The sequence below is a fragment of the Empidonax traillii genome, unplaced genomic scaffold (genome assembly GCF_003031625.1).
Source record: "Empidonax traillii isolate 1590-97213 ecotype Southwest subspecies unplaced genomic scaffold, ASM303162v1 scaffold189:size1549363, whole genome shotgun sequence".
NCBI lineage: Eukaryota > Metazoa > Chordata > Aves > Passeriformes > Tyrannidae > Empidonax > Empidonax traillii.
The window spans coordinates 899,020-920,536 of record NW_020955382.1 but is presented as its reverse complement, the minus strand read 5'-3'; the positions used below and the strand labels follow the sequence as shown (position 1 = coordinate 920,536).

The 21,517-nt window shown below is 36.3% G+C and overlaps 1 protein-coding gene across 4 annotated transcripts in view; it reads right to left on the bottom strand.

The window, feature by feature from the left end:
• ATP9B (ATPase phospholipid transporting 9B (putative)) overlaps window positions 1–21,517 on the bottom strand; it is a 158,455-nt gene that overhangs the window by 26,701 nt on the left and 110,237 nt on the right. For all 4 annotated transcript variants that reach the window (XM_027886517.1, XM_027886519.1, XM_027886520.1 and 1 more), the window contains exons 13-15: window positions 13,956–14,098; window positions 5,714–5,826; window positions 1,962–2,210 (exon numbers count right to left, since the gene is read on the bottom strand). In XM_027886517.1, the coding sequence (XP_027742318.1) occupies window positions 1,962–2,210; window positions 5,714–5,826; window positions 13,956–14,098 (505 nt within the window). The remainder of the gene's footprint in view (window positions 1–1,961; window positions 2,211–5,713; window positions 5,827–13,955; window positions 14,099–21,517) is intronic.

Sequence of the window (21,517 nt, the reverse complement as noted above, 5' to 3'; positions counted from 1 at the left end):
AGATCTGTTGTATTAGCACTTTATCAACTTTCCTTTCCTCTTACCAAGGTCAAATTCCCTACTGTCTTCCCAGGGCACCACTTGCATAATTCTCGAGTCTTACAGCTGCTTCCTTTAGCAAATATGGGAGGAGAATTGCTCTTCATGGCAGCATTTTCAAATTTCAAACAACTGAACGAATATATAAAAGCCCATAGGGAAAGAGCAGTAAGTTGGACAAAAAACCCTCAAAATAGTGTCTCTCAAGTGCACATCTCTTTACCTGATTTAGTAATACCTCTGGCTCTTAAAGCAGAATGTTTACCTAATTTAAAAGTTGCCATCATATCTTCATAGGCAGATACTTGCTCATGCAGTCATTCATTACATTCAGAAGTACTTCACAGGCTCATTAAACTGATGTATTCAGCGAATATGAATCTATGTGCAGATGAAAATGTGTACACGTGTGCATAATACCAGTCAAACATTCTACAACTACACTAACAAACTATATATTTACAGTATACTTCTGGCACAAACAAATGCCCTTTCAGCATTCCCAGTTCATAATGCAGATCAGCCCACACTGTATAACACCACATACAGTATTATGGATTATTGATTTCAGCCAAAGAGAAGCGTCTCAAGTCCTGCTCAGAGTTTACTTTCTGAGCATTCTGACTGCCATTTTTAAATCACCAAGAACCAGCCACTTCTTCACATTCTACAATCCTTTGACACTACGTACTGTGTTTACAGCATCTGAAATGCATGTAATGTCTGCTAGTTTTGTACTACGTGAAGACAGACTTAATTTTATTTCTTGCATTCCTAAAATAGTTGCTATAGACTCATTACACTTTTAGCAATTACAGCTTGTAGTTTGAACTGCTGAAGTTTTGTTTAGCATTGCATATGGTGCCATATTAGACATGAAAGCCAAATGTGTACTATGAATAATATGTTATGCTGTGGCAGGATGAAATTTGTGGAAGAAACACTGTCTTGCATTAGACAAACCTATGCAGCTAGAAAAATACTCAGACTTTTAGAAACAAACTCCCTTCTTCACATAGTACAACAATGTTGTTTTACTTATGACTAAGCCACTGTGGTTACAACATCAACAGCACATCCAAGCTTCAGACAATGCTAGAAATTCTTTAAAACAAAGATGCCCTTCAATCTGCTCACTTTCAGATGCAAACCTACCTTGAAACACTATTTCTCTGTATCAACTACCCATGTGTTTTCATGAAATGAACTTACTTTGCAGTATCTTGAAACACAAGCTTTGCCTCTCTCTTCTAGTATCTTTTTAGATTGAATTTTAGGCAATCAATTTAGGGGACAAGACAGGATTAATCAGAAAAATAACCCAAATGCGATGAAGGCAGTGGGATTTGTTTAAAATTTGGATTTCAATGGAAGTCAAATGCATGATTTTATTGAAATGTGGTTTTAAATTTGTGCTACACTTGATGCAATTTTGACTGAACCCCAAAGGTTATCAAGTTATCTAGGGTTTGAACCTCAAAAGCTTTTCTACAGGAGTGTTTGAGGTTTGGGTTTTTATTTTCCTGATAAGAATCTATACACTTCAGTAACTGGTAGCATCTCTAGCTAATGTACTTGTCCATCACTCAGAGCAGTTTCATATTCCCTTTAATAGCATGCTATGATTCATACATAGATTAATGTTTTGAGAATACACCTAATCATTTAAATTGCAATCCTTAACACAGTATTGATCCCAAAGCACTGACTTCACAGATCTTTTAGTCAAATAACTGAAAACACTTTTATGCAACAAAGAAACACCCGATCTTTCCTACAGCACTAGAAAAAATAAAAACAGATTACTATTAACTTTAAAGAAACTCCTGCCTAAAACACTCCTCCTTCACAGTTCTTCTCTTTATAACTTCGCTTACTTTGTTCTTTATGAGCTATTAATATTTTCACCCTTGCATACTAACCTCATCAGGGCTGGAAGCCTGGTAGGTTCGATTTTCATCGCTGAAGTCCTGATCCACCTCTGCATATTCTGTTTCTGCAGACACACCAGCCCGCGATTCGTACACTGGGGTCACATTGTGGCAGAGTGCAATGGCCTTCACCGCTTCGTGTATCCGACTGCTGACGCTCTTTCGGACTTTGGGTGCAGATGACTGAGGTTTCCTAGATGGTGTTGAGCTTGTGCTGTTTCCGCTGTTCTGAGAGTGGACCTTTAAGACCCAACACAATGAACAGTAAACCAAAGTTCAATAATGGAAGCAAAACATGAGTACTAATATAGATAGATATATATATATATATGATCGTTCCCTTTACAAAGGTTGATAAATGATAACTTGCTGTTAACTCATTCATTTTGCAGTTCATAAAAACCCTCACATACTTTTCCTTTTTTCTTTGGACATTCCAGTAACAGAGCCTGAAAACAACTGAAAAATGTGCAATGAAAACAAGTATGCAGTAAAAGGGCTGAAGAGGCTGACTGGATTCTGCAGAAACTGCACCTACCTTACTTGAGATTTTACATTTTTTAGTGATCTGTCATGACAGTCCTTTAATGTCCTTCACACTCTATGAATTGGGCTTTTCTTAAAAAAAAAAAGTATTTAAACCAACTAACTGGATGAGTTCAGAAACACCAAGACAAAATTGCAAGGGTGGTGTTTTGTCATTCTTCTTCACCTGTGTCATAAAACTGAGAAGAAAACCTTTTATTTTAAATCTTCACCTAAATCTCTGTATTTTAAAAGATCACCACATTTGTGGTGCTCAGAAAAGATAGTAAGAAGAAAAGAGAACAAAAGAACAAAAGCAGGATCATTTTAAAGCACAAATTTTTGGAGTAATTAAAATACAAATATTTCTGATTTAATTTTTAGCTTACACAATTTCTGTACTATTTGTGAACTAATGCAGCTTTATGCTTTTGCTGCAGGCTGAAATGTGTTTCCCCTTACAAGGTTGCAATAATCTAACAAAATAATCATGCAAAATACACGTTTAACACATCTCTAAAGATCACATTACTACTGCATAACCACTAGCACTATTTTATGTTGTCCTTCAGAAATGCTCGAGCACACGACACAACTGATCTTCCTTTGAAATGCTTATGAGTAATTGAAAATAAGTTGGGGCTATGTGTGTGCATTGGTTTTATTGTTTTTTGCTGGTTGGGTCTTTTTTCCTCTTTTTAATGTCAGCACATTAAATATATCAGCAGTACTACCAAAAGCTCTTCTGTTCACTCCAGGGTAACTCAGAAAACGTTTTCAGAATCCATGCCTTTTTCCTCCTGACTGCTATCTGCTGAACCGTGAACATTCTGCCCATCAAATTACAGTGTTGTCTAATAAAGGGTTTAACTTTCTGCTCATCTGGCACTGCTTTTCAGCTACTGCTTTAAACCTCTGCATTTGCATTCTGCTAACGCTGATGCCATTACAGTCACAAATAAATTAAGCTGATTTACTCCTTCTGAATTATGTTATGTTTATTGATGCTTGTATAATTTAATTTCACACAAATTCCATTAAAGATTATGCCCTCTATCACAAAATGCTTCCAGTGGGGAAATATAATCAGGTTATAATAGATTTGTGTGTTACATTAAGATGACAATAGTCTAGTAGGTCCACTGTAATAATAAAACAGAACACAAACAAGGGATAAAATCAATGTCACACAAGAACCACTGCCTAGCTAACCGGCAGCTTCTATTATCATAAACCTTGCCATACTCTTTCAGATTGAAACAATTGTTTAGTAGTTGCTTAGTTTGTTACCAAGGCTCCATCATTCTTCTGTTTTAAAGAGTTGCTACTAACACATGCATAATTAAAGCATTATTTAAACATCAAGTAGTGTTTATAAAGCTAAAAAAAAAGGAAGTTTGAAGAGAGCTCTTTTCATCATCTACTGAAAGCAAACCTAGATTTGGGAAAGCTTTTCCCCACAGTTTAAAAAAAAAAAAAAAAAAGCTTCCCTCACATGTTTCACTTATTTTAAGTATGTTACAGTTACTAAAAACTTGTAACCATGGGTACCACTCGTTAAATTTCACAGTAAACTAGTAAAAGCTTTAAGTAGTAAGAATTGCAGGGACTGTGCAATTCTTTTCAGAGAGCATATATAACTGAAAAATACGGAAGCAGTACTAGTGAACATGCCTCCCCAAGAACACTGGTGCTTAGTCATGAAACTCAATCAGACCTAGGTGTGCCAGCTGAAGACTGTCAGCGATTATTATTGTTACAGTTGTTACTGTATATACTCAAAAGACACATTATAATAAAACTATGTTTGGGTGATTTTTACAAACACAGTAGTAGTTACTTTCAGTAACCCATTCCAAACCAAATTTGGGCTGCTGATCATTAGGTCAAAGAGCTCTACATCCCATTTCCAAGGCATATTATTCTATCTCACTCACTATTCATGGCTATACCTACTAAGAATTAAGTTGAAATAAATTTATCCAAGGAAAATAGTTTAAGAAGGGATTTGTTGAATTGTTCAAATATGAAATAATTAAGAAATTGAAGTTCCACACTAAAAACTTATAGCATATATTGCTTTTCACGGCTTTCCCTCCTGTCTCTCTTCCTAAAAGTTACATAATGTTGACCAGGTCCAGTGTGGAGTCAAAATAATTTATTATTTTTATTTTAAGCAAATGAGAAGGGAGACATAGTTCAGAAACAGAACACAACTAAATATTCAAATCAATTGTTGATCCTACAATCCTTTTACAAGAGGAAATGAGGACACAGACAAGGAAGTCAGTCCACAAACTTAAATGGGTCAGCCAGTCATGTCTGTGTATCCAAGTTAACTATGGAAATGAACTTTTATATAAATTTCTATCATCATACTGTAAACAACACAGAAATATTAGTTAAACTGTCATTTGTTTCCTTCTGTCAATTTTTTTTCTTTTTTGTTTCAAAGAATAAAAATAAACAATAAAGTATAAAGTCCATCCTAATCCCAGAGTAGAATCAGGCGTTTAGGAAGGTTTGCAGAAAGCACCCACATTTCATATACATGGGAAATGCTTGCAGAATTCCACTTTCCTCCCTCATTCCACAACTGACCCATAGACAGATGTGGAGCCACAGTCCTCTTGTATGGTTTCCAGACCAAGCACTCTTACATATTACAGGAACACTTTGTGATATGGAGTTTTCCATTTTCTCACACTTCCCCCCCCTACCCTGTCCCAGTTTTATGCTGTTTGAAATAATTATATTTTTTTAAACAATTTTTAAGTATGCCTGTATAAATTTTATTTTGACAACTACTGTTTTACTATTTGGTTATACCAATTAATGTGGCTTTTCAATGTCTATTCTTGATGAATATCTTCAAAGATATAATTACTGTTCATGTTGTTCTGGACACTTCCTTGTAATTTGTAGTCTCTCTAATGAATAGCTTACTCCTAGATGATTTGCCAGGAGAAGGACTGCACAGACAGGCTAACACAGATTTCTGCTAGTGGAGAACAGAAAAGTAAATTCCTTTAAGTGGGTATTACGAGGAACTTCAGAATCAGGAAAGAACTATGTACTGTCTCACATTTTTCTCTGCCATCATATTTGTTGATACATCTACACATGAAAATTTCTAGATATTATCACTAACAACAAGGCTTCAACCATGTTAAAAAAATCCTTGATATTAAAGGTAAATAATTTATGAAATAAGATACCTGTGAATAAGAGTTTATAATATGACTCTGTATTTCATCCATTGTGTCCGTTCCATAGGACACAGTACCGAGGTGGAGGCGCTTAAATATCATCTCGTTCTGTGTAAGTGTTCCTGTAATAAAGGAGAAGTATATCACAAAGCAATGAAAAATACTGCGAGAAGGCCACGTCCCCTTCCCCCTCTTCCCCCACCCCCCCAGATCTTTCTCTGGAAAGAAGGAATGAAACACAAACAGGCATCAATTTAATTAATCAGAGGAATGTATGTAGAGAAAGATCAGTGCTAGTCATACTGGAAGAAATCACTGGTTCCACCTGCAAGCTAATTTTGCCAATAACTAAATTGGCAAACTTGAAAGGAGACAAAAACTTTTCTTTTTATACAACAGATCGAATTTGCAGTCTGTGGATGAAACTGACTCTCAAAAGCTAATGCAAGAGTCTGCACCGTGTATCAGAAAATCTAAAGGAAAAAAAACCAAACCATGAAACACCGAAAATTCATACAGATATCCCACCCTCTGTGTATGAAGGTAGACATTGTGGCAAATGGGCACATTCACTGTTATCTAGAGTCAGTCATTAAGACCTAACATCACTTCCACATTTGACAGATTCAGCCTCCAACCGGAATAAGGCAGAAGGAACAAAATCAGCGTTTTCCGTGCTCACTTCACACTTGTAAGAAACTACAGGGTGTCAAGTCAGATTGACACTTTGCATCCACCTCTGCCAACTAATCACATCCCCTGGTTTGAAAAACCTCTAATTGAGGGGTGGGGCCTTCAGCCTTCCATGATGGGGCATATGAGGCAAAAAAGAGGTCACTACTGCCTAGCTACCCATGGTCAGCTCACAAAAGATTACTTCAATAACCCAAAAGATTACTTCAATAACCCTTCCTAAAACGTTTTTTTTTTCCTGTGGCTATTCAGGCAAAGCCAAATTAATATCGTATAAAGCTATTCTTATATTTAACCACACAGTTTTGAGTCATTAAAATACATAAATCTGATGATAAAAAACCAAACACAACATCCCAGAACTGACATCCTTGAAGCCTCTATAATATTTTTAAATGGAGAATATAATAAATATCTGTAAATAGATACTGCAGAATAAAATATTTCATACTAATTTTATTTACCTAGACTATTTTCGTTTTGTATCTTTGTCTCAGTACAGCAAAATACATGCTAAGCTACAGGAGGAAGGAAGACTAAAAGGATGACATATGCTATTATTATTATTTGCAAAACAAAACCAGCTGGCCAGTTAGCATCCAGTTTATGCACTTTTTAGGGCTAGAACTACCAGTGATCTTCAAAGACTCATTAGGGCTGTTAAAGCCTCATGTCTTTCCCAGTCACACCTGGATGTCTCCCTGGTAAAATCCATACAGTGGCACTTCATCTTTGTACCACCACACTGCACTATCCAACTATGTCTTCCTGTTTTACCAGTTCTACATGATCATTCCAAATTCCCTCTTCACCAGTTCTCTAAAATTAGCAAACCAGAAATTTTTGGTTACTTTTTTACATGGGAGAGAAAAAAGAGTATTTTGTTTTACAGTAATATAAAACCACGAGAAATTACTTCTTCTGCCTTTAGAAGCTGTGCTTTTATTGAGACCTTTTGTAAAATTTGATTAATTTCTTTACTTTAATAAGAGACTAGAAAAATTCAATCTCCAGTTTGCACATGAAAAATTTGAAAGCTTCTACCAATAAACACGATACACTAAAATCTCCATTTCTAAAAGAAAGCAAACCTCAAACCCAACCACTTTGCAATAATATTCATCCCAAGCAAATCTGCATCACCTGCTTACCTTCCAGGCATGCTAGCATCTTCTCACTGCCCTCAGCTTTGCTGAGCCTTTGAATTAAAATAAACACTCCCTAGGAGCTGTGAAACTAAATGCTACTCAAAAGGTGAGACAGCAGGCAACCGTCAAATCTGCTTCCCACTAGTTCTGTAATTGCTGCTTGGGAAAACTGAACAGGAAACAAAATTAGCCCTATGATTACTATATGGAAAGATTATTTCTTCTGACACCATTAAATCACTCCAACTCAGTATTATACTTGGTGAGGGAAAGGTAAGATAGGTGGAAAATTTGTGTGTTCCACCCACTCTTTCTTAGCAAGCAGAGAAGGAAAGCTTCTGCACAAAAAGGTATGGCTTTTCCTATCTTGCAGCAATCAGGAGCCAGGGAAGGAGATTCAGGAAAAACAGGCAAGGAAAAGAAACAACTTGTGAAGACATGGAAATAAACATTCCAGAAATCCTGATTCAATACTTGCATCTTATACATTATTTATACAATCCTTTTTATCAGCTATGGTAAAAGGAAATATCTATGACATCAGAAAAGAGGCTGCAAACCCACATGTACCTGCTACACAAAACTGTAATCCAAACCACAAATAATTAAAAATAAATGAAAACCAATTACTGTTTGCTCACGCTTCTCAAAAAAAGGTAAGACTTTCAAGAACAGCCATAATAACCTGATGTATTGTTAGACAAACAGGGGCAGCTGCAGTTATGAAAGTACTTCCAAAAAGTTCTGCAGAAAAACCCTCTATCAAACACTTTTTCAGCCATCCACATAGAAACTACATTTCATCATGTGTGCAAATTAAGAATTTAATTCTAAATTCTTCTAATGAATGATAGGTGAAAATACGACAAGAAACGTTCCCAACAACTTATTCAGATATCACATAGTGTCAATCCGTCATGTTGTAACTACAGCAGAAGTTCTGTCTCAAAATTTCAGTGTTTTAGTTGAAAACTAATATTCCTTGACAAAACAACACAACTTTAATTCATGCCCCAAAATGCAAACCCTTCAAATATCTAGAGGTAGATTTTCTAATGCACTCCACTATTTGAACATGAAAAATAACTGCAAACTGAGCTCTCTAGTCTGGTCAACGTGATAAGCACTATAGAACAGTGAAAGAGTCTTCTTTTTTTAGCAATATTTCTGAAGACCCAGTTATCAATACCACTCTTTCAGGACATTGCTAATATAAAGAGTTGTTAAATTTTAAAAAAGCTTATTTTAGAAAAGGTCCCAGAAACTATGCTAGTCCACATAGAATCTGCTACTACTACACATTCTTGAACTTTGCTCTGGAATGCAGGTGCCACACAAGGAAAATAGTCTGACAAGAAAAGGTAGTATAGAACTGCTAGAGAAGAATTTAGTGCGTTCTTTAATGAAGCCAAGAGCTTTCTTCCCCCCCCCCCCGCCCCTACAATTGTATCATTAAACACAGAGTAAAGCAGGCAAAGAGGAAATTAATTTCTAAGGAAAAAGTCCTGAAGGCATCATTCCCTGGGTGGCAACAGATGTGATTCACAACAGAGCAGTAGAGATTTTTTTTGTTGTTGTTTTTTGAGAAGCAGATGCAGATCTTTCTGATCCTATATTACTAGATGGCAATTTGGAGCAATACCAACGATCTAAAAAGTTCAAAACAAGAAAAAGCAAGAAAATATATACAGTAGAAGAATTCATAACTCTGTAGGAAATTAAAAGGGTAACTTTTCATAAAATATAAGTATTTTGTTTGAACTATTTGCTTAAACAGATAAAAAGTCAGTGTAAATGTGAATATTTCTATGGAAACTTTTAGGGAGATCAGGTCCAGTACTCCTAGTAATTAGACTGTTGGTAACAATCTGGAGATACAAATTCTTTCTGTGAACATGAGAAAATATATGACCTGGTATCGAATCTAAAAAGAGGATGAAAAAACTCGTGATAAATAAATATATATAGAATAGGCCTGCTCTCTCAGCTGCTCCACCTAAAAAGAGGCCTTAAACATAACCACTACAAAACCTCAATCCAAATAAATGAGGGAAAAGACAGAGAGCTAAAATATATTTATTCTTTCCTGGTCAGACAGTAAAGAGGTAACAGGTAACACAGTTATGAATAGTAGTATCTATTTTCTCTGTGCCTCCAGCCTCCCACAAGCACAATACTAGTACAGAAGAGCAGCATCCATGCTCACTGGATCCACTGTGTATTTTCAGTCCATGGGAGTCCAAGAGAAGACACAAAGTAAAGATTCTTTTGGCTGATTTACTGTGACTACGTGTCTGGAAGCTTCCTGCAGGATCTGTCCATCAACATGTTCCATTCATAGTCTGCTCTACTCACCCTGCAAACCTAATGGTACTAAAAATCACAGAGGGAGAGGAAATAGAAGAGCAGTAGTGTAAAATATATCCAAGTAAAGGGAGAGATGTTATTCCATCGGCATTTTTTAAAATAATCTTTCTCTATAGTTGCTTATGTTGGAGAACTAAAGACTCAGAGCATAAATCAAAAGATTAGTTTTCAGAAAAATTATTGAAATTCACTTTCTAGTAGTACATTATATCTGGCACATTTGACACAAAAGCCCTTATACACCAACCTCTAGTGCAGGGCTTTACCAGAAAAATCAAGAATCCCATTGCTCTATGCATCTGTTCCACGATTATATCTGTATCTCATTTGGTCCAAATACCCGCTAAAATGTTAATTACAGAACTCAAATACAAGTGCATGCATTAGTAAATAACTACATTTGGAAGACTGTACGCATTTGTTTTAGCTGAACACACTGGTAGTTGTCATGAACAGCAGAAGGTTTGCCACATACTAATCAACAAAAATGTTCATTAAATATTACCAAATATCTTTATTTTTCTTTCATGATTTGAATCCCTGGAGAAGATGAGGTATCATGCTTGTGAAAAATGCCCTCCCCTTGCCCCCCACTGTAACGGATGATGCCTTGCTGTCAAACTTATATGTGATTGAAGTCCAAACAACATGGCATTTTGGGTAATGGATGCTATAATTAAAGTGTGAGTCCTAAAAAACCTGTTGTTATAGTGGGTGTTTTTAGTAATGGCTTTGTTCTACATGAAGATAAAAACTCCCTAACAAAGGAATTAATGTATTGCTTTAATAGGCTGCACCCTGAGTTAAGTTTTAAAATTTATGAGTTCTCTGCAGCATTGTTCTTTAAACAATGGCATTGTCAAATGCAACCAGTGAGAAGATTAAAGTTCTCCCAGCAGATTAAGTACAAATTATCTGTCCTCCTGTTTCAGCATCATTTGTTCATTTATCACATAACGTCTAGTATTTCTGGTCAGTGTCAATATGCTCTGCATCCTTGCAGTTAACAGATGTCTTCTCTTGTCGAATGAATTACTTTATGTTTCACGCACTGGTGGCCGCAGATGTGTCACTATAGCAACATCATTAATTTCAGATCTTACCGGAAACATGCACTCCAATCAAACCTAATTATACCACATTGCTTTCTTGTCCCACAATAAGGAAACTATAATGCAATTATTGGGATACTTCATTTTCTATTATACTGTGGCAAATGAGAGAGCCACTGTGATGGACGCTTCTTGTCAAAAAGCTTATTGATGAAGCACAAACCCAATTTACAATCATACAAAGGACTACCTTGCAATTATGTTAGTAATGCAATGCTCCTTAGACTCAACAACTAATTCTCAATTATTTCCAGTGAAGCTTGGACCACAATATAAGATTTTTGCAGACGGTTCTCCGGATTCCCTTTCATTTTCGGTACTGAGAAAAACGTCACCTGTTTACATTTAACTAAACCAGCCTTTTAGTGCTGCTTCTAGGTAGCACCCACTTGGACAGATAGCTACAGAACCGATTCTGTTCTTTCTCACATGGCAGTCAGGCCTTAAGTGGGCAAAAGAACAGAATCAGAATCAACTGGTTTATATGAACAGAACTGAAAATTCAAACGAGAAAGTATTGAGGCCAGATCTCATGAACAGTGTGTAATCATGCAATGTCAATCACGGATGAACTCTACAGACTTTGCTCAATACCAAATGGTATGTTCCACATTTATCATAAAATGCAGAACGAGAAAAATGTATTCAGGAAAGGACACTGGAAGTAGCTACAAATATACTTGGGTAAAAAGTACATAGTCAATGTGTTTTTCCAGAATGAAGAATAAAATGGCATAGGGCGAGACTGCTGATTCTGTTCCTTTCCAGAACATTTTGGAACTGCTGCCCTAGAATACGGCCTTTACTTTCATTTTTACATTAGTAGTATATAAATTCAGAGCTTCCACCAGAGCTCAGTAGAGTTTAGTCTTCTGGAAAGCCTCTGAGGTCGAATGCTAGTTATCTTCCAAACTATACAAAACACATTTTCTGTTAAAAGCCTTTTAACAGTTGTCTATTTAGCTCCTTTTAAATATGCATTCTGTCTGAAAGGACAGAATACCAGTGCTGCTTCTTAAAATTAAACAACACTACTGTGATTGCAAGTGGCATGATGTGGGTTGAAAACAAACAAAAAAACCCTATCAGAAGTGTAAGAGGGTTTTTCCTCTTTGTACATGCAAGTCAATAAAATGTAACCTTTAAAAGATTTATGGATATAACACCATAGTTTTGCTTTGCAAAGTCCGGTATCACTAATTTTTATGGGGGATTTTGTGGTTTGGGGCGTTTGGGTTTTTTTTAAAGGGGAAAAACTTTGGTTTTGCACTGTGTACTGGCTGTTTTCCTAGAAGTAGAACAGTGGTAGCTTTTTTTTTATTTTTTTTCCTTTTTCAAACAACGTTCTAATTCTCAAACAGGGTAGTAGGTACCTAAAGCTAGTGGAAAAGAAGATAATATACTGATCCTTATGCCTCAGAATACAAGTTGGTCACTAAAGTCAGAATATAATTCCTGCATTGTAGAGTTGTGTGAGCAAACCGTTAGTACTTTATTTAGCAAGACCTAATATTTTCAGTGCAGTCTGACCGTAAGTAGATTGAACTGCATCTCCAGGTTAGTATGGTTTAAAAAGTATATTCTGGCTTTGCTTAGAAAGTAGTGCTTTGGGCAAGTCAACTCTACTACATTGTTTTGAAAATTCCTTATTTTAGAACATACTTCTCTTTTTCCAAACATATGCTGTAAATTACGTATTTCAAGTCTTCAATGCAACAGCACTCAAAGTTACATAAATTATCATGATGAAGGGTGCAATTAAAATCAATAAGCAGTTTCAAATAGATACAAATCATTAGCTAACTGAAATAAAACTTGTTAAAAGAACTGTTCACTTGATTTGAAGGATTACCACACTGTAATTAGCAATACACTTTTCTACATACAAAGAAAGGTGGTAGTTGACTTTATCTTTTCCAAAATAGGAGAAGAGTATTTGGACATGTATAGGATAACATACATACCTATAGAAAAAAAGAAAATGTGTTTTGAAAGTGGGACAACAGATCTACATTTCACTTCAAAATATGCAGTAATGGGAGTGTTCAGCATGGGAGGGAATGTGAAACTATTTCAAACAGAAGGAGATATAAACTGTGTATTAGGCTTTCTAAACAGTAGAACAGAGGTCAACCCCTGCCCTTCCCAACAATTTCTCATGATTTCAAACTATATTCCACTTCAAACCAAGAACTCTTCAGCTTTTTGAGAAACAACTTTCTTAGTTCAAAAGTTCAGTTTCTTAAAAAAACCCAGCAGATCTACCAGAAATTATTTATTCAATCTCAGAAAGAACCAAGAAAGTATAACACAAGTTATTACTTCTTCACACACTTGGTACCTACCTTCTGATCCTGGTAAAGGTTGCAGGTTCCAGTATACCAGGTGAGGTACAGTAACAGATTACAGTTTTGCAGATTAAATCATTCAGCAGGTCTAGAACTGGCCTTTGTAACTTAAACATCAACTAACCTCCTCAGGACAGCAGATCTCATTTTGGAAGCTGATCCTATGACTTGTTTTGGAAATGACTTGCTCTATAAAAGGCTATTCTTAACTACTATTATCATACAATATTGAAGTAGAAATGAAGTGCAGAATAAAACAGTGTCCTGAGTGCTATTCCAGAGTCTTTTCAGAGTAAGATAGGTGGTACACTTTCTCATGCAATCCAGTGTCCTCTTACTACAGAAGGAGTGCTCCCACCAAAATAAATCAGATTACTACCAAACACTGACTTTAACATATAAGTACTGGCCTACGTAAGCTTATTGGTACTGGTACAAAGTCCTCAAGCACATGCTTAAAACTTGACTGAAAACCAAAAATCAGTAGTCTAAATCTACTTTTACGTTAGCATATTCAAATACAGTATCAAGTTTAGAAATTTTATAAAGGTATCATATATTTCAGAATTGTAACCTGATATACCTGTTTTATCCGTTAGTAAATAAACTAATCGTCCCAACTCTTCTGGTATGGTGCTAGTTCGAACAACTGTTCCAGGAATATTGTCATCTTTCATAATCATCCACCCATAGGCTGCCTTACCCATGTCCAAGTTGACACGCAAACTGCAAAGGAAATTTATACCACAATCAGTGTGAATATTAGGCAAAGTGAAAGTTATAACCATAAAAATAAAACTAGAAGCTCTTTTTAGGATACCTGAAAAAAATAAACCTTACATCTATGTGCACCAAAATTTTGGAACAAGGCTTTTGTTATGTGTTTGTAGAGTACATATCACATCAGAAATTCAGGCTCCATCCCAGACTCCTAGAAGATATTGCAATACAAATAAATGCAATATCAGGCATTCTGCATGAGACAGATTGCAACACTTTGTGAAGATTCTTGACATAATTACATTATTACTCTTGTACAGATAAGAGTAATATATAACAAGAACAGGTCACTATTCAAGTCGCAGTTTTTATCTGCTAAAACAACCAAACACCACCATCATTTCTTCATGATGTGAACTTATAAATATTTGTGTAGCTCTTCAAATCACTGTTTTAAAAAAAAAAAGACCCCAACAACTTTTTTCTTTAGGTTAGTTCAACTACATTTGTCAACTTTTTCCCAACCAATCAATGATTTTGTTGTGCTTCCCAAAATGTAGCTACAGAGGGTCTTTAGCAAGAAGAGAATTGCTGAAGCAGCAAAATGCACCCTCATGTGATAGCAAGGGGGCTGGAGCCTGCCAGCAGCAGTAAGTAACCTTTGGGTAACTCTGTACTAGAAAATTTGCAATTTGCAGCAAGTTTTACTGACTATACATAGAAGTGCAAAAATCAGAATTATGTTTTTCCAGTTCATTCTGTCTGCACATTCATTTGTTAATATGTCTATATCATACAAGAATTAACTACCCTTGCACCTCGTATTCCTATGATACAATAAAATCTTCACTCATGTTGGTAAGAGATAAATTGAACCACATTGCTCTTCCCCAAAATTAAATGCTCCAACTCAAAACTCTAAGCGCACTTCTTCTAAAAGATTTAAATGCTAATTTTGTTTAGCTATTCACCATGTTCCTGCTGCCATGTCAGAGGAGCAGTGACTAAGAAATATACATAAAAAAGGACAGACAACTAAAGGGATTCTTTTTACTGAAGGTACTACAATATAACGAGGAAAATATTGGAAGTAACTTGCCTCACACTGGTTAACTGCAGTTTTACCCTATCTTACCCGCTCCAGAGCAAATACTGAGCAACCTGTATTTGTATTATGCACGTCTGTTAACATTCAGAGTTACAGCAAACATAAAAAAAACAAGCAACACACCTGACACTGAAACACAAAGAACAGCAAAAGATTTATTCCTCTGACGGAGCAGAACCTGCTAGTTAGCCAGTCAAGTACAAGTTCCTCTTGTTTAGCTTGACAAGAGAAACACAAGCACACTTACTGTATTTCAGAACAGCTGGACATTTGCTCCAGCCAGGAGCAAGGGGATTAACTGAAGGATGAAAGCTGCTCACCACACCTGGGCTACACCAAGACATGAATTCTGAGATGAATGCTCCATTTAAACACGGCAGTTTCAGGTGCATGGCACACACAGACAGACACCCAAATGACTGCTCTGCCAAAAGTCACTCAGATAGGAAAAACTTTACTTCAGTAAGATTAAATTAGAAAAGTCTCACGAAGCTGAAGTGCACTTTGTATCTTCACTTGCATCTTAGCTTTGATGTTCTAAACACTTAATATATGCATTTAACTACAATCTCACTTTAATATAATTTAAAGATATGGGAGAAAAAAAAATAAAAAGACCCCAGATTCTCTTGCTGAGCAGTGAGGAGAAATATGTGTTTCCAAGCATCAAGGCATTTTAGGAATTAACCTAGCTTTCCAGCAGGCACTGCTAAGTGGAACAGAGGGTAACCCCTTTATGCTGATGGACCTAATAGAATGCTGGCACCACTAGACTCCAGAGAAGTAACATCTGCCCAATGACTCCTACAGTCCAAGACAGCTTTCTGGCACACAGTAAGATATTGTGTACATGCTTGAATTGTTAAGATCAATAAAGAATTAAACAGGAATAAAAATGAGTGCTATACATACTTCTTTTAGTATTAGTTCTAAAATTTATAGACTGTATCCTGTTCTGACTTACTTCACTTGGTGCTCTTTATCTTAAAGGAAATCTTTTCTTTGAAATCATTGTAGTTATATCTTAGCACTTTATGGACACTGAGGTGACACTAAAAACGATGACAGCCTATTAATAGCAGGTTTGCTTTTGAAACTAGAAAATTCTCCAACAGGGTTTCACTGGAAAGTTCAAGAATTTTCGCACAATGAAACAAGGAGACACTAAGCTTACTCAAACAAAAGCTACTTTTGGTGCCTGATAATATTATGGTTTCTCAGAAATTCTTTGAGGACTTCAAGAAACTCATTATACAACCAAAACCATTTCAAATTCACCAGTTTTTAAACCCTTCTCAATTTAATTCAATTCAAAACCATGAGTTATTAATGAAAATGCACAGAACAGCATCCGGTGCAGCAATAGCAGACTGTTGCATCAGTAACACTAATTTTTAGCAAACCAATTAACATGAAATATTTAGGCACAGTATGTAATAGAGGTATCTGAAGGCTGTTGCAGAGAACAGGCATATTTAATGAACACAGTAACACCAAGTTTCTTGTCTCAGAACCTCAGTACTAGTTACCCTAGAGCAGGCAAACTTAAGGCAATTCCTATCCAACTTGGGGATGTATTTACATTAAGAACCAGCGTGGCACTTCTCTGCAATTCAGTTTCAGAACAAATAAGTAACACAACACTGCAGAATCCACACTGCTTTTTGCTACACATTAAAAATGGATAGTTCTGCTTATATTCCTTCAAAAGCAACTGTAGTGTTTTAGGTTAAACATTCACACTCACATGCCTTCTAAATTTCATTTTTTTTTCCAAATTGTAATGACATTAGGTCCCCTTGTAAAGGTTTTGATCTTGGTTTTTTCATCAAAATGGACAAATTTGCCAATAAGCAAGGGCCTTCACTGAGAAAGTTTGACAAATACATTTAGAAATTCCAGAAATATTCTACCATTCACGACTCAGTGAAAAGCAATTAAGACCTAATGAAGCTGGCAGAGACAATTTTGTGAACAAAGTCATATTGTGCCCAATAAAATTCAGGTACGATTTTGAATCAAAATTATATGGTAGCTTTATTTGAACTTCCTGAGCAGTTCTGTATATGTAGAAGTTTGGTAGCAAAATAACAAAGCCCTCCAGATACAGTTTGAGTATCTGCAGTGGTATTCAATTTTAAAATAAATGAAGTAATTGAGACACAATCTTTTTTTTTTTTTTCAGGACTTCTTTCTATTAAAGATAACATTGAAGATGAGATTTGGGTCATATTAGTATCCAAAACTGTACCAAATCTCATACTGTTACACCCACTAACATTCACATATCCCTACTTTCTTGAAACAGCCATAAACTATACACATATTATTGGTCAAGAAACAACTGAAATATTTTAACTTCAACATGTGCAAAAAGCTAAGTCTTCACAGAAAGTGATTTCTGAAGCCTGGTAACTTCTATTAACTGTCACTAAATAAATAAAAATAGAAAAAACAGAAGTTACTTCATTTAAGCACAATATTATATTAAGATCTAAATAAATAAAAATCAACCCACAGGTGATCCCTTTAATTTCCCCAATTTCCCAACTCTCATATTTTATTTGGTGAGGAAAATGGAATTTAATATTCCTTTGTGTTATGTCCACTATATACATTTTTATTTCGTTTTCTCTGCTATCTATCTGATAGTCACAAGGAGAGCCTCAGAACTGTGTTTCTGTTTGCTTAATAATTGGTACCAATAGTCCTCTTGGACTAATTTTTTCTAAATTTTGTCTATTATATAAGCATATAAAAGAAAATGAAAGAAGGTATAAACAGCACTTTGCATAAAACTAAGACAGTGAATGTAACTTTAAAAGGGAAGTCAATCCCACACATTTATGCTTAAATATGTGTGGGGAAAAAAAATGCATATCAACCCTGTATTGCTATAGTGACTGTGGCACACGCAGTTTTTCAAGGGCCACATGCAAGTTAGGTACAGATAATTACATGGTGTAACACAGGTAGAATTTAAACTCAGGAGGAAATCTGGGGAATAATTAATGAAAAATTAATCTATGAATTTCCTACAGGTTGAAAACACAGAAGAGTGTAAAATACAAATAGAACATGTCAAACAAGCACCTTCGCACAAGAAATGTAGCATATTCGTCTCAGAGTAACAATAACTGCTTCCTATTAAAAATGTTTCTTTGTTGTTATCACATTTATGAGGTCAGATGCCTACTTTCATTAGGCCTCTTATACAAAGGTAACTACATTGACATTAGAGGTCTAATACAAATAATTTTTAAAACATTAATTAATTTTGTATATTCCACACTAATCTGGAATTACTTGCTGTAATACCATTAGATTAAAAACAGAAAGACAATTGGGAGCAAATAGGCAATGTTACAAGATTAGAGAGGAGAAAGATACTACAGTAAATCAGTTAAAAAAAATTACTTCTTTTCCAAACTGTTTGTGCTCAGCATTGGGACCAGTCCTGTTAAATAATATCTGTATTAATCATCTGGATGAGGGGATCAAGTGCACCCTGAGTAAGTTCGTGGAGGACAGCAAGTTAGACAGGAGTGCTGATCTCCTGGGGGGCAGGAAGGATCTACAGATGGTTTTGGACAGGCTGGATCGATGGGTAGAGGCTGACTGAATGAAGTTTAACAAGTCCAAGCTCCAGGGCCTGCATTTGGGTCTCAACAACCCCAGGCAGTGCTACAGGCTTGGGACAGAGTGGCTGGACAGTTCCTCGGCAGAAAAGGACCTGGAGGTGCTGGTCCACAGCTGCTGAGCATGAGCCAGCAGCGTGTCCAGATGGCCAATGGCATCGTGGCCTGCATCAGCAATAGTGTGGTCAGCAAGACCAGGGCAGTGATAGTCCCTCTGTCCTCAGCACTGGTGAGGCTGCACCTCAAATCCCGTCTTCAGTTTTGCCCCCTCACTACAAAAAAAGGCACTGAGGTGCTGGAGCACATCCACAGGGCTGCTGGTGAAGGATCTGATGGACAAGTCATATGAGGAGCATCTGAATGAGCTAGGGGTGTTTAGTCTGGAGGAAAGGAAGTTCAGGGGAGACCTTATCACTCTCCACAACTACCTGAAAGGAGGTTGTAGCCAGGTGAGGTCTCTCCTCCCAAGTAACAACTGACAGGAAAAGAGGAAACTGCTTTAAATTGCACCAGGGAAGCTCAAGATTGAGTATTGGGGAAAATTTCCTCACTAAAACTGTTGCCAAGCAGTGGAAGTAGCTGCCCAGGGAAGTGGCAGACTCCCTGCCCCTGAAGGTATTTAAAAGACTCACAGTGGCACATATTGGGGACACATTTTAGAGGTGGACTTCACAGTGCTGGGTTAACAGTTGGACTTGATGATCCTAATGGTCTTTTCCAATCAAAATAATTTTATGATTCTATGCTTTCCTTGTGTAGCATGAATATCAGACATTTTAAGTAAATCACAAAGCTAGCTCACGCTGTAGTACAGCATCATACTGGACCCCTTAAGATTGAGTCTTAGCATAAGAGAGACACAGCATAGCTCCTGTTGCAAAATGAATTTGTAAAATATCATGAAGCTTCACATAATATTTTTCAGTCTCTATACAGATTGCATTATGCATGATATGGTATAAAAGCACAACACATTAAATGTGTATTAAACCATTTGCTTAAGCCTTGTTACTTTATAAGTAGCTCTTTAGCTCTTCCACACTGAAACCTTTGCATCATATATCATGTAAATATCTGTCCCTATATCTGAGACGACATATACTGATACTCTCACATCTATACATTATAAAAATCAGGGCTCCAATATGGACAGCAGAAACTATGATAGGACTGAAAGCAGCACAGCTGCTTGTTGCTCTTAAGACAGTCTGCATAGCTGTGAGTTCCCTGAATCTCAGGGATACACAGAAATTCATATCTGTATGATCTGGGGTTTGATTGGCTATTAATGAATTTCAGACATAAGACTTCCCAGCAGTGTTTTCCTCACTGCCTCTGAAAACAGACTGATGTAACTTGGATTTGCTTTAAATGCTTCTCCTTAAGACCCAGAAACAAAAGCAGCCAGCAGCCAGGTAGTAAGCCAAAACTTTGCTATTTAAGTGCAATGCAGTTCCTTCCACACATTTGGAAGAGGCTCTTTTTGGCAGAACGGCTCCCTAACCAGGAGTGTCCAAAGGAAAGGACAAGAAACATTTCAGCTTCTGTTCACTCTAAAACTAAAGGATCCTCCTAAAAAGCCCCTGTCAATCCAGCTTTAAACTGCTACTAAATATAGAGCTTGGGTCATACACATTTTTAACAGATCCCCAGTCAATACCTTATCATTTTATGGTAAATCCTCTAAGCAGAAGCACATACAGCTACAGCGTTCACATGTCTGTATAAATGAGGCAGCAATGTCACCAAACACTGCTTGGCCTAAATTATTTTAATTATCTTGAAAAACTTCCCTGGATATCTTTTGTTCTTTTTAAACAAAAGAAAGTCAAAGTGCAACTCACTTTGTCTTTCCAGCTGTTGAAGAAGACTGGACAATGAATGAACAAAGTCACACTACTTGGTGGTGACGGGGATCCATCACTAAGGTTAGACTTTTCTTCAGCCTTGGCTTTCTGAATCATTGCTACGATAGCCCAAGTGAGCTGATGAAGACATGCTGCAACTAAAGGCCATGGGAAAGAACAGAATTGTTTTGTGGCAAGGCTCTCTAACCATCTTTCCTGCACCCATATACAAATATGCACTGGACTTATCATTTCAGTAGTAGACGAGAGCAGGTAACTTGCATCCCACACTGATTAAAGACTTTTCTATTCTCTTGCACTTAAAAATACAGATATGGGTAACTGCGCTTATGACAGCTTTTAAACAGCAAAACTAAAACAATTGACCAGTTTAGTAGCTGCAAAAACAGAAGAAAAAACCCCTCAAGATTTACATCATTTGTATCCGAATTTTAAAGGTATATTGTAATTATCATCAGTTCCACACAAAAGGTACTCTCACAAGGTACACACAAAAAACTACACTCCCCTAATAAAAATGTAAACCTAATTTTTAAAACTGTATCAAATTAAAAAGAATTTCCCTATAACCACCATAATAAGATTTAAACTGGGTAGCCAGGTAAAAGATAATATATATATCTATAACAAAGCTTACCCACCTTCCCCCACCTGAGGTGGTGGCTTTTCATTAGTGTGACTTTTTGCCCTCAGCCCCTTGTCCTTCAGAAAACAGACACTCCAAATAAAATACAAGCTGATGAACAAAAGGACCTTACTATTAAAAAAAAAAAAAAAAAAAAAAAAAAAAAAAAAAAAAAAAAAAAAAAAA